Source organism: Anoplopoma fimbria, chromosome 21 (genome assembly GCF_027596085.1).
Source record: "Anoplopoma fimbria isolate UVic2021 breed Golden Eagle Sablefish chromosome 21, Afim_UVic_2022, whole genome shotgun sequence".
NCBI lineage: Eukaryota > Metazoa > Chordata > Actinopteri > Perciformes > Anoplopomatidae > Anoplopoma > Anoplopoma fimbria.
Window position 1 is genome coordinate 10,276,428 of NC_072469.1, and position 17,970 is coordinate 10,294,397.

Sequence of the window (17,970 nt, forward strand, 5' to 3'; positions counted from 1 at the left end):
GGGGGGGGGGGGGGGCACAGGGCTTTAACAGAGGAGACAGCGGTTCATGTCCCATGTGGAACCAAAAGTTAACGTCAAGTAAGATATGTTTCTGCCAGCATGATACAAAGCTGACATTAAATGTATTTATGAAGCTTGTTTATAGTTCAGAAGCATCTACATACATCATATCTGGTGGTTTACAGAAACATAAAATGTTACATTTTTTCTGGTTCATAATCCTAGGACCTAAAACAAAAGCAATAGACATAGAGTAGGCTGTTTTTGATGCTTATTTACCATGTAAAGCAATATGAATGTAAGATGAGTTATTGAATGAAGATGTTATTACACACTAGGCCTCTGTTCAGTGAGTGCACAATGCAACATATGAATAATACCACTACAATAAACATGTTTGTGTATGTTCATGTACTCTATGAGTCTTTGTTTCTTTGTCGAAACACATTGAGGCTGCTGTGATGCAGAGGACCACAGCACACACTTCAGAGCAGGAAGTACCAATTACCAGAGTAGTATCCCTCATTGAGACTTCAAAAGGCTTTGGTTTGATTGGAGCATCACGAGTGTTTTATTTGTAGCAAACAGAGCTTATACAACCTGCTATAGAAGGACATGGCCAGAAAAAACGTGTCGCTGCTGTTCACTTCTATAGACACGTCCACTTACCAACCAAAGTTATATGCTTGTGCAATATAACATTTTTAACATTTACTTTAAAGAAGTATTAGGAAATTAAAACAAATATGAGGGAAATATTCCTAAAGTGATCTCTATCTCCTCTGTTGTTAACGGAATATACCTAATGAGACAAAGAGGCTGTAATGAATTTTACACTTACATTTTCTGATGGCTGCTTTTGATTCTTGGTGAGTGTGAGGGTGCATGCATTTTAGTTGGCAGATACAAGGGCTGCAACTTGATTGGTTGTTCTGGTCTCTTTTTTATACAAAGCATGGATTGCATTTGATAGCATAAAACTTCTGTCTGTCATCAAAACCGTTTCTCAATAAGCAGCTAAATCAATGTCTAACAGTCAGACACCTAGGCTGTTCTGCACCGTAGGGGCATGGATAAGGACCTCTGTTTTATCAGCATTAAGCTTTCTTTCTAAGTTTCTTTCGTTTAAAGGGTTAAAATAGATATGTTAGATAAACTTAAATATACTGTCTGATCTGCACAAAAGGAACTCATGTCTAAAGCAAATGAATATCAATGAGTTTGTTTAATATTCTAAAGGAAGCCGTATGTTGAGCTTTAAATAACTTGTCTGTCCATGTCAGTCTTTCATTAAGTACAATGTGTCTGACATCTATTCATATTCAGTCTGTGTGCGTGTGAAGGGGGGGCAGATAGGAGAGATGATGCTCCTCCTCCAAGCTTTATAACCCTGAGTGTCACTGCTCCAGCCTGTCTGTGTGACGCTGCTGAGCCTGAGGTAAGAACACGCTTTGATTCTTTATTTGTCAGGCCTGCTTGTTTTCTCTTCATTTTATTTGTAATCCACTTTTTAACTTTTTTGTGTTTTTTCATCGTTCCATTTATTTTGTAGATCTTCTGGTTTCCTTCGGTTTTTGGTCATGTACTATGCTTGCTGTTATTCTTGTCCATTTGGAAAATCACACAAGATTGCCTCTACTTACTTGACAACATGTTAAAACGTGTTTGTTACTGTTTTTTGTTAGTGGTTTACATAGCAATAACATGTGGTGGTGGAGATGGTTTAACAGAGTGCTGCTGTTTGAGTGTGGTGATCAAAGCTTCTGTGTAAAAGTACAGTCAGACACACACACACACACACACACACACCCCTGAAGTGCTTTATCCTTTGTTGGTGTGATAAGGTCCACTAATGAATAATGGATTGTGAATGTGTGTGTGTGTGTGTGTGTGTGTGTGTGTGTGTGTGTGTGTGTGTGTGTGTGTGTGTGTGTGTGTGTGTGTGTGTGTGTGTGTGTGTGTGTGTGTGTGTGTGTGCATGCTTGTGTGTGTGTGTGTTATGTGATCGGTGCATAAAGCCCAGAGGACCTCAGAGATGACGACAGGCTGTATGAGGTCGACCCTGGAGCCTGAACATGGACTGATGACACAGGAGAGCAAACACTGTAAGCACAGTAAGCCAGTCTCTACCTCATAATAATAATACAAAGTTTCAATTCAAACACAGATAAAGAAAACACGCTAAATAGTATAAAGTAAAGAATTATCAAATTATGGAAATTTATGACACAATTTTCAATGAAAAAATACCCAGATTATTATGAGTTTACATAGATTTTCACTTGGATTGGATTACTTTACATTAAAGATCCTATTGTTGTACTGTATACCATTTGTTTAAAAAGGGCTGGCGTTGTTAGTTGTATTTGAATACTTGACTTTGACTCATTATTTTGTAGAATTTATTTTGATTTTCATATTTTTTGGGGGAGATTCTTCAAACACCATTAAATCTCCACTTTTTTTAGAATAATAAATAATAATAACAACTCTGCCAGTGGGCACTAGGGATCGCAATTTTTATGAAAAGCTTCTACACATCCAAGGTTAAGGGTGGAGCACAGAACAGTGAACAGCAGAGCTGTTGCTGTGACAGGGATAGTGAAAGGGTGGCATTAGAGGAAAGCAACATCATCATATGTGACAATATGATGATGTCTTGTGACAAGCACTTCAGTAGCCACTGGTTCTCAGGTAGAGTTGTCTATGGTTGGATCTTAGACTGCATATAACAGGTGGACATAGTCATCATGATGATGACTATGCCCGCCCTAAAGCATACCCTGCTTTATGCTCTATTTTACTCTGATTTATTAAATGAACATCGTGCTGTATTGAAGAAGACTTGAAACTAGAGATTGAGACCATAAACTCATGTTTACAATGTTTACTGAGGGAATAAATCAAATAAATCAAAGTCATTTTCAGACTTCTTTTTTGCAACCAGAGGAGTCGCCCCCTGCTTGTCCGTGGAGAGAACGCAGGTTCAAAGACACTTTCACATTGGCTTCACTCGGTAGAACCGGAGGTTGCAGCCTGGGTTAGGTGGCTATCATATGATCCAAATTGTTATGCAAAGAAACCTTGCACACTGAATTCAATGGGTTTTATTATTCTATTAACTGGCAACACAAGACAAAACTGACCTAATGACATGGGTTCAGTGGATAGCGCTATTCCAAAAAAGGGCCAATGAGAGAATGACATTAACAAGAAGTATCCTTAATTATAATTTAATCTGCCTACTACATACTACTGACAAAAGCAGTGTTCAATAGTGCATCTCGTGTTCATCATTAGGATGCAGTATGAAACTGTTTATTGTGCAGTATGCTAGGCCACGCTTTGGTCTTTAAACAAGCTCTTATTGCACTGGACAAAAAAAATGATATGTGTGTTTATGACGAAGGTGTGTTTACTTTATAAGATACTGTAATAGAAGTGAGATCTGGGGCCCTCTCAGTAGATTGGAGCATGACTCATGGGGACAAACACCCAATAGAGACCCTGAACACTGAATTCTGTCAAAGAACACTAAACGTTAAAAGGAAAACATCAAACAGCATGGGAGAAATGAAACAAAAAGCCAAAGTAGACTAAATTGTTGTGACTCTAAATGAGGAATATAAATGGACTGATCCTGACCAAATACAGGCTCAGTGACCACCAACTGGTTGTATAGACAGGAAGACACAGAGAGACATGGCTGCCCAGAGACCAGCGGGTGGATGTAGAGACAGAGATGCACTTCCTCCTCCACTGTCAGAAGTTCTCTGCACTAAGAGATTTGCATTGAGGGGAAATAGCAAACAAAATATCATTTTTTCTCATGTTAAGCCCTAAGGGGAAACTGTCAGTTCTTCTAGGTGAAGGGACAGCAGCTCCTCTGGAAGCCAAATATGTACCTTCCTGCCGCAGCCTGAGGGACGCACAATCACTAATTAGTTCTCTGTATTAAACTGTATACAATTGTAGTGTGCTGTATTGTATAATATGGGGTTGTATCAGTACAACCTGAATATGACACCTCTGTATTTAATATGAAGTATGTGTATTCTCTAAATGCTTTTGCAACAACAAATCTTTGTTCATGCCAATAAACCAATTATTTTGAATTGAATTAAATTGATATTCTGACAATTCATCATCGCTTTTTAGTTCCAGATATCATTCTGATTTTAGTTTCTTCTTTCCAATGTTCTAAATAGTTTTCTTCACATTGTGTTTAAGTTGAGTGTTTAGTTTGACTCTGATCAGAGCAATGGGCTGTCAAATGTTTAAGACACATTTCAATTGGAATTTGGAAATTATAAAATATTCTCTTAATTGCCTTTAGAGCTCTTTAAGCTTTTTTTGTATGTACATTCACTGGTTAAAACTGTTGAAACTCCCTAATGCTGTTATGGTTATACTGAGGTAGCCATAACTTATACTATGTTCAATGGTTAGGTATGCTGAACTGGTATTTGTTCTCCTGACATCTGGGCCTCTTTGAAAAAAACCCATCAAAATTAGTGTTCTACATATTTACTGGGCCCAGTTGTGACAAAATTGTTCTACCATGTCCAACTGTTGTTGTAATCCTTGTTCACTCTCTCTCTCTTTCTCGCGCTCCTATTTTCTCTCTCTCCTTCTGTCACTCTATCGTAATCTTTCTCTGTCTCTCTTTCTTTCATTCTATCTCTCTGTCTCTTTCTTTGTCTGTCCGCCTCTCTTCCTCATTCTCTCTCTCTCTGTCTCTGTCTTTCATTCTCTCTCTGTATCTCTCTCTCTCTCTAATTTGTTGTCTCTCTCTTTCATTGTCTCTCTGTCTCTCTCTCTCGCCCTCTTGTTGAACCAGAGAGGACAGGAACATTTTGAAGGATTTTTGGAGTCTGTGTGTAAAAGTGATTGATACAATGTGAGGTCATATTTATTTGTAACCATGCAAATTTTAAGCCAAAAAAACAGACTTCGTTTGCCAAGGCCTGGCCTTCTAAAAAGTATAAGAGCACATCTGTGTTTCAGATAAGAAAAGTGAAAATAGCAGCTTAGAACATCAGAGTCCAATCAATAAACTCTTCCAGATAATTGCATCATGTTTCATCCACATGGAACAGGTATAAATGAATGTATTTTCTTTGTTCACGTCTGTCTCTTCTATGGAGACGGGTATGGTGAAACTGGTTGACAATGTAACAGTTTGTCTGACTGTGTAACAGACGAGGACGGCCTGGTGGACAGGAAGTCAGAGATGAAGCATGATGAAGAGGACGAGGAGGCTCTCTGCACAAAGAATCAGGAGGAAGACCAGAAGAAGAAACCTCGCAGAAAAGATACGCCCGTCCTCCACTCTCCTCCACACATACCAGGTCAGTACAGACACTCTAACTGAGATTTTCTTAAGTGATGGACCGAAAGTTTGGCATATAAATGTTCATGTTGTAAGGCCCACAAAATCAACACACTATGTGCTTTTAAACATGCTAAACATTCTAACAGGAATCTGTTCCTTTTGAAGCTGTCACATATTGCCATATATATTTACTCAACTTTTCTCTGCATTCCAAACATATGACCTTTACAAAAAAAAAAAAAAATGAGTGAGCCACCACAACAGTTAAGCTGTAATTAGGTTTGGGGTTCAAATAAGTATTTGGTTAAAGAAAGTAATAGGTTGAACACTTGAACTAAGCTGATCATTTTCTCCTGGTTGTTGACATGTAACACTTTACTCTATCGCTATTCACTCTGTGACCAGATCTAACAAAGTAAAACCAAAGATGTAGGAAATTGTAGCTTTAACAACTTTTATGCTGTCCTCTGATATCACCTCACCAACCAGACAGCATACACAGCATGAACTGCTTCTTGGTTTAAAACTGACCACCTGTGTTTCCCCTCTCTTTAGGAGTGAGACTGCTGAAAGTGGAGAAGCAGATGGTCCACTTAGAGGATGAGGAGAAAGATGTGAAGGATTAAAGCATTTATTCAACTTTTATTTTGTCAATGAATGTTCACAGTTCATTAAATGTTGTTTTGTCAGAACATTTCATTTTCTGAAGTACTCTGGCCACATACACATGCAAGATCTAGCAGCATCTTGAATGTCTATGTGGCAGCATTTATCTAGTGCTTTTCCCATCTTAAAGGCCTTTCAAAGTGCTTTACATCACGAGGCAGCATTCACACACATTCAAACACACATGCATACACACATTCATACTCACATTCATACACACATGCATATACAAATTCAATTCAATTCAATTCAATTCAATTCAATTTATTTTGTATAGCCCAAAATCACAAATAAAAATTTTGCCTCAGAGGGCTTTACAAACAATACACATGCGACATCCTCTGTCCCGGAACCCTCACATCGGAACAAGAAAAACTCACCTAAAAAAACCTTTAACAGGGAGAAAAAAATGAATGAACCTATGGCAGAGCGACAGAGGAGGGATCCTTCTCCCAGGATGGACAGAAATGCAATAGATGTCATGTGTACAGAATGAACAACATAACAGAGTTACAACACATTCAATGTATATAGCATAAATTATTCATATAACAAGAGTAATAAGCAGAGTCACGAAGGAAAAAATTAAGACTACTTATAATAACAGCAGCAATATGACTATAGTAGAATTATAATAATTATATAGAGAATAATAATAGTAATGTGTCACAGCAGGAGGCATGACTACGGTCCAGGTACCACAACGATTCATGGAAACCTGCGAGGCGAGAAAACACAAGGACTCCAGGGTAGAAGCAAAGCCAATAAGCGTAATGGTACAGTGAATAGTAATAGTAATGTGACTAATAATAATAATGGTAGTAGCAGTGGGTGGCAGCAGGGTCACAGCAGGAGGCACGACCACGGTCCAGATATAACCACGATTCATGGAAACCTGTGAGGCAAGAAAGCACAAGGACTCCGGGGAAGAAGCAAAGTCAGTAATGTGCATAAATAGGACATGAATACATAAAGATGGAGAGAGAAGAGGAGAAAGGAGCTCAGTGTATCCTAGGTAGTCCCCCAGCAGTCTAGGCCTACAGCAGCATATATAGGGGCTGGACCAAGGCGAACCTGAGCAAGCCCTAACTATAAGCGCTGTCAAAAAGGAAGGTCTTAAGCCTACTCTTAAAAGTGGTGAGTGTGTCTGCCCCCTGGACTGAAACTGGAAGCTGGTTCCACAGAAGAGGAGCTTGATAACTGAAGGCTCTGGCTCTCATCTGTAGCGAGACTGGAGAGGCCTGGTGTAACTAACAACTGGAGACTCCTTTGTTCTTTCCCCGAGACATCCCCCCCCCTTCTCTCGCTTATCACCTCCACAGGGGAGTTCTCAATACCCTTTCCCAGAGACTCCCACATCCTCCCAGACAGTAACTATACACCTTCAGCCGTAGAGGTGTCAGTTCTGACATTGGCCACAGCCCTGAGAGGAAGATTTCAAGGATACGTAATCGACGCCTGGATGGGAAAACACGAATTGATTATCTTCAGCTTTTGAATTTATGCTTAAACATCCCTTCCTCCTCCTTTTCTCTATCTGGGAACAGGCAATCTGGCTTTCACAGGTCACGCCATAAATTACTTGAGTCAAGAGAACAGGAACTCACACTAAGTATCTTACAATTATTATCTGTAGCTCTTTATAACACTGTATAAGTCTTTAGAGTATTCAATTACCCCACTCAAGTTATTTCACAGTTGATTTCAGGAAAACCTTTGTCCCGTATTTATGAAGTGGAAACAGAGTTAAAACATTACATTACATTACATTACATTACATTACAGTCATTTAGCAGACGCTTTTATCCAAAGCGAAGTCATAACTTCTGGTGACTAGTAGTTCTCTTGAATACCTATGTTGAATACACTTATTGTAAGTCGCTTTGGATAAAGTGCATCTCCTTTCTTAAACAAGCATCTAAAAGCATAAACCAGAGCAAAAGTATAGTGCAGAATTAATTTAATACGAATACAATAAGTGCAACAAACTAATACGAATGCAATAAGTGCAACAAACTACTAATATGAATACAATAAGTGCTAAGTGGAAGGCTCAGGGTAGCACTTCTTGAAGAGGTGAGTTTTCAGCCTGCGCCGAAAGATGGGCAGCGACTCTGCTGTCCTGACGTCAGTGGGGAGTTCATTCCACCACTGTGGGGCCAGGATAGAAAAAAGCTGTGACCGGGTGGATCGGCCGCAGGGCCCTCTGAGCGATGGGGCAACCAATCACCCCGAGGTAGCAGAGCGAAGTGGTCGGGCGGGGGTGTAGGGCTTGACCATGGCCTGCAGATAGGAAGGAGCTGTTCCTTTCACTGCCCTGTAGGCTAGCACCAGAGTCTTAAACTGAATGCGAGCTCTTACAGGGAGCCAGTGTAGAGAACGGAGAAGGGAAGTTGTGTGGGAGAACTTGGGGTGATTGAACACCAGACGAGCTGCAGCTTTCTGGACAAGCTCCAGAGGTCTGATGGCCGACGCCGGGGCTCCGGCAAGTAGTGAGTTGCAGTAGTCCAGGTGGGAGATGACAACAGCCTGGATGAGCACCTGCGCCGTCTCCTCAGTGAGGAAGGGGCGAATCCTCCTGATGTTGTAGAGGAGGAATCTGCAGGAGCGTGTGACCGATGCAATGTTTGCTGAGAGCGACAGTTGGTCGTCCAGGGTCACACCCAGATTCCTCGCAGTCCGAGTTGGCATCACCACGGTATCATCAATGGTGATGGACAGGTCTCGGTGCGGGCAACCCTTCCCCGGGAGTAACAGTAGCTCGGTTTTGTCCAGGTTGAGCTTCAGGTGGTGTTTCCGGGGGGAAATGACAAGACCAGCTGGGTGTCATCGGCATAACAATGGTAAGAGAAGTCATGCGAGCGAATAACAGAACCCAGAGATGTTGTGTAGAGCGAGAAGAGAAGGGGGCCCAGAACTGAACCTTGTGGAACCCCCGTAGTCAGCATGCGTGGTTCCGACACGTCCCCCTCCATGTCACCTGGTAGGATCGACCTGTCAGGTAGGATGCAAACAGGGAGAGTGCAGAGCCTGAGACGCCCATCCCCTCGAGGGTGGAGAGGAGTATCTGGTGGTTCACCGTGTCAAACGCCGCTGACAGGTCCAGGAGAATCAGGACAGAGGAGAGAGAGTTCGCTCTCGCGGCGTGAAGCGACTCTGTCACCGCAAGGGGGGCTGTCTCTGTCGAGTGACCCACCTTGAACCCGGACTGGTGGGGGTCCAAGAGGTTGTTCTGGTGGAGGTAGGAAGACAGTTGGTTAAAGACAGCACATTCAAGTGTTTTGGATAGAAAGGGTAGAAGAGAAACCGGTCTGAAGTTTTTGACATCAGAGGGGTAAAGTGATGGTTTCTTCAGAAGGGGGGTGACTCTGGCAGTCTTGAAAGCCGAGGGAAAGCATCCTGAAACAAGAGACGTGTTGATGAGGTGGGTGAGGAGAGGAAGGAGTTCAGTCACAATAGACTGAAGAAGAGGGGAGGGGATCGGGTCAAGGGAGCACGTGGTGGGGCGGTTAGATGTAACAAGGTTGAGGACCTCGTTAGGGGAGAGGGGAGCAAAATAGGGTAAGATGGGGTGTCGAGAGGGGAGGGGGAGCTGAGGGGGAAGAGCTGGAGAGGGTAGAAAGGGAGAGGGTGGACAGGGAGAGGGGGGCTGAGAGAAGGAGGATCTGATATTGTTTACCTTCTTGTCAAAGAAGTTGGCGAAATCATCAGGGAGAAGGGAGGAAGTAGGATGAGGGGGTGGGGGTTGGAGGAGAAAACCATTTCATGTTTTGCAAACCCGACTCATCATGTGACCATACTGCCATCCAGTGGTCAATTGGTGATAACACAGATATGTGCCAAAGTGACGAGATGTTGTGACGCAGTAAGGTACATATTAGTGATAGTTATAAAATGTTTACACGCTAGTAAGTCACATGACCGATGCACATTTCTGATCTGCATTATCTTTGTTAAATCCTGTGTATTAAGTGTATGTAGCTGAAATTCTATTTCTGTAAACATACAAATTGATGAGTGTGTAAGGTTTATTAATCTCATAGTGAAAAAAAGTATGTGATTTATTTGTTTAAATGTTAATTTAATATGGAACTATAAGTTCCTTTATATAAGACGGTGCCTGGCCAATTAGAGCTTTGTAGGTGAGGAGAAGAATTTTTAATTCTATTCTTGATTTAACAGGGAGCCAGTGCAGAGAAGCTAATACCGGAGTAATATGATCTCTTTTCTTAGTTTTTGTTAGTACACGTACTGCAGCATTCTGGATCAACTGGAGATATTTAAGAGGCTTATTAGAGCAGCCTGATAATAATGTATTGCAGTAATCTAGTCTTGGGGTAACAAATGCATGAACTAGTTTTTCTGCATCGCTTTGAGACAGGATTTGCCTGATTTTCGAAATGTTACGTAACTGAAATTTGTTTGATATAGGAGTTTAAAGACAGATCCTGATCAAAGATAACTCCGAGGTTCTTTACGGTAGTGCTGGATGCCAGGGTAATGTCATCTGGAGAAACTATATCGTTAGCATAGGGTGGAGACCAAACACAGAGCTAAAGGGAGAGGGAATATTGGACTCATCAAGTGGATAGGAACATGACAAATGAAAAATTATACAGCTCTGTGATTCCTGTATGTGTACATAGGCAACTGCTTGCTAACACGTCGGGCGGGACGTCTGCGCTGCAGCCACACAAACCTACAACCATCAAGCTAGCCTCCAGCTGCTAGCCTCCACCTGCTAGGCTACAACCATCAAGCTAGCCTCCAGCTGCTAACCTCCAGCTGCGAGCCTCCAGCTGCTAACCTCCAGCTGCGAGCCTCCAGCTGCTGACCTCCAGCTGCTAGCCTCCAGCTGCTAACCTCCAACTGCTAACCTCCAGCTGCTAGCCCCAGCTGCTAACCTCCAGCTGCTAGCCTCCAGCTGCTAGCCTCCAGCTGCTAACCTCCAGCTGCTAGCCTCCAGCTGCTAGCATCTGACCTCCAACTGCTAGCCTACAACCACCTTGACTGCAGCTCTCCTGGGTAACCAGGGTTACTAGAGGTGCGCTGGATTTAGCTAAAACAGATAGGTAAGCTTGGCAACTTCATAGTTATCACTACAATATCATGAGTAAATCACAGAAGGCTGCAAGGCCTCATAGGCAGAAGCTGAAACAAGATACCCAGTCGCAGAAGATTACTGACTTTGTTAAACAGTCTCCAAATAAAAAGACATGCTCTGATGCTGAGAGTGGTGATGAATATCCATCAGATGATGCATTGGCAATTAGTGAGGTGGACAGTAAGGTGATAACATTACAGTCCATCAACAAGAAACTTGACAAACTGGATATGTTGAATGCTATGATGGAGGAGATAAAGGGCCTAAAAGAAAGCTTAGAGTTCAGTCAAGAACTCATTTCAGATTTGGTCAAGGACAATGTAGAACTGAAGGGTAAGATGGAACTTATGGAAGCCAGAGTTGATACCATTGAAACAGTAAACAAGAAGTTGAGGGAATCGCTTCTGGATGTACAGTGTCGCTCTATGAGAGACAACATTGTGTTTACTGGGATACCAGAGGCTGAGGGTAAGAACTGTGAAATAGTCATTAGGGAGTTTATGTCAGACCAGCTTAACATGCCTAGTGAAACTGTTCAGGGTGTCTCATTCTCCCGTGTGCACAGAGTGGGAAGACCCTCAAAACATGGACAGACCCTAACCCCAAGTGCAATTGTGGCTCAGACCCCGTGCAATTGTGGCTCGTTTCGAACACTATCAGCAGAAGGAGCTTGTCAAGGGGAGGGGCAGAGAGCTGAGGAACACCTCCTTCGGCATGAATGACCAATTCCCTCCGGAGATACATGACAGGCGTAAAGTACTTTTCCCTATCATGAGAGAACATCGGAGCCATAACAGCCGCGTTGCCCTGGTAGTCGACAAATTGTACATCAATAATCAACTGTTCAGAGACTCCAGCATCACTCCCTGGTTATTTTAATGTCACAATCCCAGTAGGCCTGTGTATTGGCATGCTGGACTTGTTTTATGGCTAGTTCAAGCATTGATGGGACTTTTTCCAAACCGGGTCTTCTTAAGGGCCTGGCACTAGCTCATTTAAACATCTGCAGCTTGAGGAATAAAACACATGAACTCTCAGCGAAATTGATGGACAATGGAATTCATGTAATGGCTATAACTGAAACACACTTGGATAGTACATTTGATGACTCATTGATATCAATTGAGGGTTTTTCCATGTTCAGAAAAGATAGAAATAGATTTGGCGGGGGCGTGGCAATCTACGTGAAACATCATATACCAGTAAAACTAAGACCTGATTTGATGAATGACAACATTGAGGCATTGTGGTTACAGGTTCATTTACCCCATACTAGCCCAATACTGATTGGTTGTTGCTATAGACCACCCAACTCTAGAATAGAATATCTCAATGGAATCTGTGATATGTTTGACAGAGTTGCAGATGAAAATAGAGAAATGTACTGTCTTGGTGATTTTAATGTGAACTGGTTTGAAGATGGCTGCTCTATGAAGAAAAGGTTGCTTGATATGACCAATACTTGTCATTTGAGTCAAATTGTTTCCATACCAACTAGGAATGCTCTGAACCGAGATGGAGCTCAATCATCCTCCTGTATAGATCATATTTATACAAATGTGCCTGACAGGTGTTCCAAGGTAATGTCATTGTTAGTTGGCTTCAGTGACCATGACCTGGTTGCTGTGTCCAGAAAGTCAAAGATTCCAAAAGCAAAGTCAAAGATAATCTGTGCTAGGTCATATAAGAATTTCAGCGACAATGCTTTCTTAGAAGATGTCAAGTATGCTCAATGGTCTAAAGTCTGTGTTGAACCTGATGCTGAAAAATCGTTAAATATTTTTATGGATTTGTTCGTACCCATTGTAAACAAACATGCACCACTTAGGAAATTCACTGTCAAGCCTAATGGAGCTCCCTGGATTGATGAGGAGTTAAAGAACTTAATGAAACAAAGAAATGAGCTAAAAAGATGCTTTATTGCCTCTGGTTCAGTCAATGATAAAAGTGCATATTGTAAAATACGGAATCTAGTTACGAAGGTGAACAGAGAAAAAAAAGAGAGAATTGTATCGGCAAAGGATTGATAGAGCCCTACATGACAGTAAGAAATTATGGAAAGTGATGAATGATATTATGGGTCGGAGTACTAATGCTTCTGCATCCTTCATTGAAACTGATAATGGTGTATTTATTTCTAAGCCTAAGGATATGTCAAATTACCTAAATAAGTATTTTGTGGAAAAAGTTGAAAATTTGAGGGGGGGGCTTTTGTACAAATGTAAAGAACAAATCGTGTCTGCTCATTGATGATCTCATAATGAAAGGCAAACAGTGTACTTTTGAGTTCAATTCGGTTGAAATCAAGGAGGTTGAAAAATTGTTACGATCCATTTCTAAAGACAACTCTGCTGGTATAGATTGTATTGATGGTAAATTACTCAGAATAGCTGTTGATTATATAGCTCTTCCTGTATGTCACATATTTAATTCCTGTCTATCTAATGGAACCTGTCCTAAAATCTGGAAAGAAGGAAAAATTATTCCCATACCAAAAGATACCAAATCAACATTCAGTGGTCCTAACTGTAGACCTATAACAATCCTACCTGTTTTGAGTAAAATTTTAGAAAGGATTGTATATAACCAAATCCATGATTATATGTCTAAGAATGATTTGATAAGTAATGCACAACATGCCTACAGAGAGGGTCATTCCACCTGCACAGCCTTGGTAAAAATGACTGACGATTGGTTAAGGGGGATTGACAATTCATTGTTATCTGGTGCTGTCATGTTGGACTTCAGCGCTGCATTTGACCTAATTGACCATAAGTTGTTGATTGAAAAACTCACGCATTATGGTTTAGGACCTATGGCAATCTCTTGGTTTGAAAATTATTTATCTTTCAGAACTCAACAGGTTTTCTTGAATGGTACTCTGTCCAACAGCATTAACATAGACTGTGGTGTGCCGCAAGGAAGTTGTTTGGGTCCGCTCTTATTTTCAATTTTTACGAATGATCTCCCGCTTGTTATTCAAGAATCCACTTTGGTTTTATACGCTGACGATTCTACACTGTACTATTCTGCATCTTCATGCTGTAAACTTAAGTCCGTTCTGTCACAAGATCTGAAAGCAGTGGTCAATTGGGTTACTGCAAATAGACTTGTTTTAAATCTATCAAAAACTGTCAGCATTGTCTTTGGATCTCGGCATAATGTAGCCAGTCAGCCTATGCTTGATCTGCAGATTTCTAGTCAGCCAGTCAAGCAGGAGAGCAAGTTAAAGCTTCTGGGACTTTCTATTTGTAACACTCTGTCCTGGACTGATCATGTTAGGCAGATAGTTGCCAAGATGAGTAGGAGCATTGCTACGGTCCGGAAATGTGCCACCTACTTACCAGCTACTTTACGGAGACAGGTTGTTCAAACATTAGTATTATGCCATCTCGACTATTGTTCTGTTATTTGGGCCTCTGCCTCTAAGACTGACCTAAGCAAACTACAAACTGTACAAAACCGGGCTGCTAGACTTGCCCTTGCTAGATCTTACAGATCAAATGTAGATCAGATGCATTCTGATCTCAAGTGGCCTAAAGCTCTTGATAGGTTATCCATTAGGTCCTTGATATTTATTAAGAATGTAATTTCCACTCATGTTCCTAGAGCTCTTTTTAATGAAATTGTTTTTTGCTCTGATGCTCATTCATACGGTACTAGATCTGCAACAGCAGGGCTAGTTGTGCTCCCACACTGTAGGAGTAATGCAATGAGGAGGACATCCTTCTATAGGTCCATTTCTTTGTGGAATATACTCCCTTCGCACATTCGTGTTATACCTGTGAAGAGGGAATTCAAGAGGCAAATTAAATCCTATTTTTATTTATGTTAAATATGAACTCGGGACTCTGACTTGGCTTGGCGCTCAATGAATTATGTTTGTTTGTTTGACTGTTGCTATGTATTTGTAGTTTTGTCACTACTTTTACTGTATTTGAGTGATGATTAATTGTTTGTATGTTCTGATTTTAATTGGACCCCAGGAAGACTAGTCTGCCGCTTCTGCGACAACTAATGGGGATCCACAATAAACAATAAACAATAAGCTGATTGATTTCGAAGGTGATCTGGGCCTAGTAGAATAACTTCAGTTTTGTCGGAGTACAAGATCAACTGGTTGGTTTCGTCTGGCTGAATCGATAGATATAATTGGGTATCATCTGCATAACAATGAAAGTTTATTGAGTGTTTTCTGGCACAGTTCTTCTTCCATACATTCCTGTCATTAGCTCTCTCATTCCCCTGTCTCTCAGTTCACTCCGGCCACTCCCAGCTCACAGTCAGCCACAGCCCAGCACATTTCTCTCACCACACCATCCCTCACTCACCTAATCAGCCTTACTCAGTGCACCTGTCTGCCACACCCACCTCATCAGCACAATCCCTCTCACCTGCTCACTCTGCTGCACCTACTCCCTCCAGTATTCAGACCTTCCAGCATTTTTCCCCGGATTGATTTCCCATTACCGACCCTGCCCGTTTGGACTCTGCCTTGCCTGTGCCCCGGTCAACGACTCAGCCTTCTGTCCCCAACCACCAGATTCCTACCTTGCCTTTGCCCCGGTTAGCCACCTTAGCCTTCTGTCCCCGACCACGAGTTTAGCCTCCGCTTCCTCTGGTTTCCGTCTGCCTGATCCCCTGCCTGTTTCCCTGACGGCTTGGCGTTCTCCTTATAGGAATTCACGACGTGAGTCTGATCCAGCCTGTTTGTCTGCTGTATGTCCCGCTTTCAATAAAGCTGCTGCATTCTACTCCGTCTCCTGCCGCACTGCTTCTGGGTCCACACCACACCCGTGACAGTACGATCTGGCCATAACATGGACCCAGCAATGTTTAAGAAGGAGTTGAATGAACTGTTGTATACTATCATCTGTATCCAGGGGGAATGGAGGAGAGCTCCTAACGACGAGTACAGAGAGGTTGCACTCAAAATGGCACAAAGGGAGGCCTCCTCCATGCCATGGCTGAGGAACTATTTGCCTCTCTGGGCTAGAGAGTTTCTAGGCACCCCTAGCCATCAGCCACCTAGCCTCCAGTCTCTTCTCCCTCAGCCTGTCCCTCAGCCTGCACCACAGCCTGCCCCTCAGCCCGCCCAGGACCCTAACCCGTTCCTGGGAAGCCGCCTGGCTTTCGGAGGGCCTCTGTGTGTCCAGCTAGCCAGACCAAGAGGGAGGCAGCACAGAAGGAGAGGTCTGTTCCCCACACGGCATGTCTCGCTGGAGGTCCGAACCTATGTCTCGCCAGTTCCCGCGCCGGAGGTCCGGGCCGAGGTCTCGCTGGTTCCGGCCCGGCCTGGTCGTCCCCGTGGCCGATCCCCAGAGAGGCCCCGTCGGCCTGGTCCAACATAGGTGGCACATATTTAGTATATGTGTCTCCACCTATGTTGAAACCAAACCTTTGCCTAGTTAAAGTACACTGGGCGTAAATTCGAGTGTAAAAAGACTTAATTTTCTGCATAAATTTATAGTGGAAAAGTCATTATTTTTGTTCAGCAAGAAACTAAATTCAGGTGCAAGGTGACAATTCAAAATGTAAAATATAAAGGAATACAATGCATTATGGCTCTCAGGCATTCTGTATTGCTTTTAATATTATTATTTTCCTGCAGATCAACATTTCTCATTTAATGTGTTATCTTTGATGGGATGAGTACAAGCATTTTTTACTCTTCCCTCCTGTTTTTCTTTAACCTCTTTAAATGTGCATGTGGCACCTTTTCACATCAATGATACATGAATTAATGTTAATTACTTTATAAACCCTTGGACATTAATAGCTCGACCCCTGCCGCTCATGTTCATACTTTTTGTACTTTTCCCACATATGTTCTCTAGACAAGAATAAACTCAATTTTATGAATAAAATGTCATAACACTTCAAGAGAAAATAGACCTGATATAAAAAAAATACTGCTGATCAGGTGTAATTCAATCAGACATCAAATAGAATTAAAGAATGACATATCAGAGCGTCAATAGCGTTCTTTTATCTTCTAATACACACCCTCTGTCTTCTCCAGTCACCTCACAGATAGCTGTCAGTTTCACATCACTCAGATGCAGAGGGACAGTGGGCTTTTTAGTAGGCTGGATAATTAATGAGGGTTGGACCTCAGTGAGCATGATGGACGCACTAGAAGCACATTTCTCCGTGCAAGTCAACTATTCTGCTCCTCAGTCTGCTGCTCTCTCACTCTCTCTTTTCCTTGTGTCTTTTCACTCAAATGATAATGCGAACAAGTTTGCTCAAATATTGGTAGGGACATGACCCTGCTATCCATATACAAACTTACGCCCTTGGAATTGACAATTAGCTGCACAAATGTTGGGATGCATTGACCCATTGAGAGGCTGTCTAATGAAGAGGACATCTTTAAGGCATTGTATGACTACTGGACACACCCCCAAAATTTCCATTTATAACTATTTGCCACACATGGAATAGGGTGAGAGATGTCCCTATCGCAGACTACTTGCGCTTGACCGCTTTGACAGCAGGAATTGCAGAACCAGTGATGCCCTGGGTCGTCTTCACCATCCTCTCTCCAAAGAAGAAGATATGCTGATGATCCTTCTTGAGCAGGGTCTAAGTGTTAAGGGTCTAAGTAATGTCCTTAAATAAGTCAACACATTTATAAAGCTAGCAACATGCTCAGCCTCTGTCATGATTTGGATGGGAGATTGTGTGAACCTTTGGTATTCCTGAAGTCCTAAAGGGATGCTCCAATCCCAACAGTCTGTAGAACACTGGACTCAACCCTGTTCGCTCAATGTTGCTATTGAGCCATGTTTCCATGATGTTGCAGTCCATAATCCCTTTTTGAGTGGTAATCTGCAGTCTCAGCTCATCTGTTTTGCTTCAG

The 17,970-nt window shown here is 42.2% G+C and overlaps 1 protein-coding gene across 1 annotated transcript; it reads left to right on the forward strand.

The window, feature by feature from the left end:
* Positions 1 to 1,420: 1,420 nt before the first annotated feature.
* ppp1r17 (protein phosphatase 1 regulatory subunit 17) lies at positions 1,421 to 5,952 on the forward strand (the record flags this gene model as incomplete). The annotated part of the gene is made up of 4 exons (XM_054623394.1): positions 1,421 to 1,438; positions 2,019 to 2,114; positions 5,202 to 5,351; positions 5,891 to 5,952. Coding segments are annotated over exons 2-4 (291 nt in total), but the record flags the coding sequence as incomplete, so codon positions are not given.
* Between the last annotated feature and the right edge of the window lie 12,018 nt (positions 5,953 to 17,970).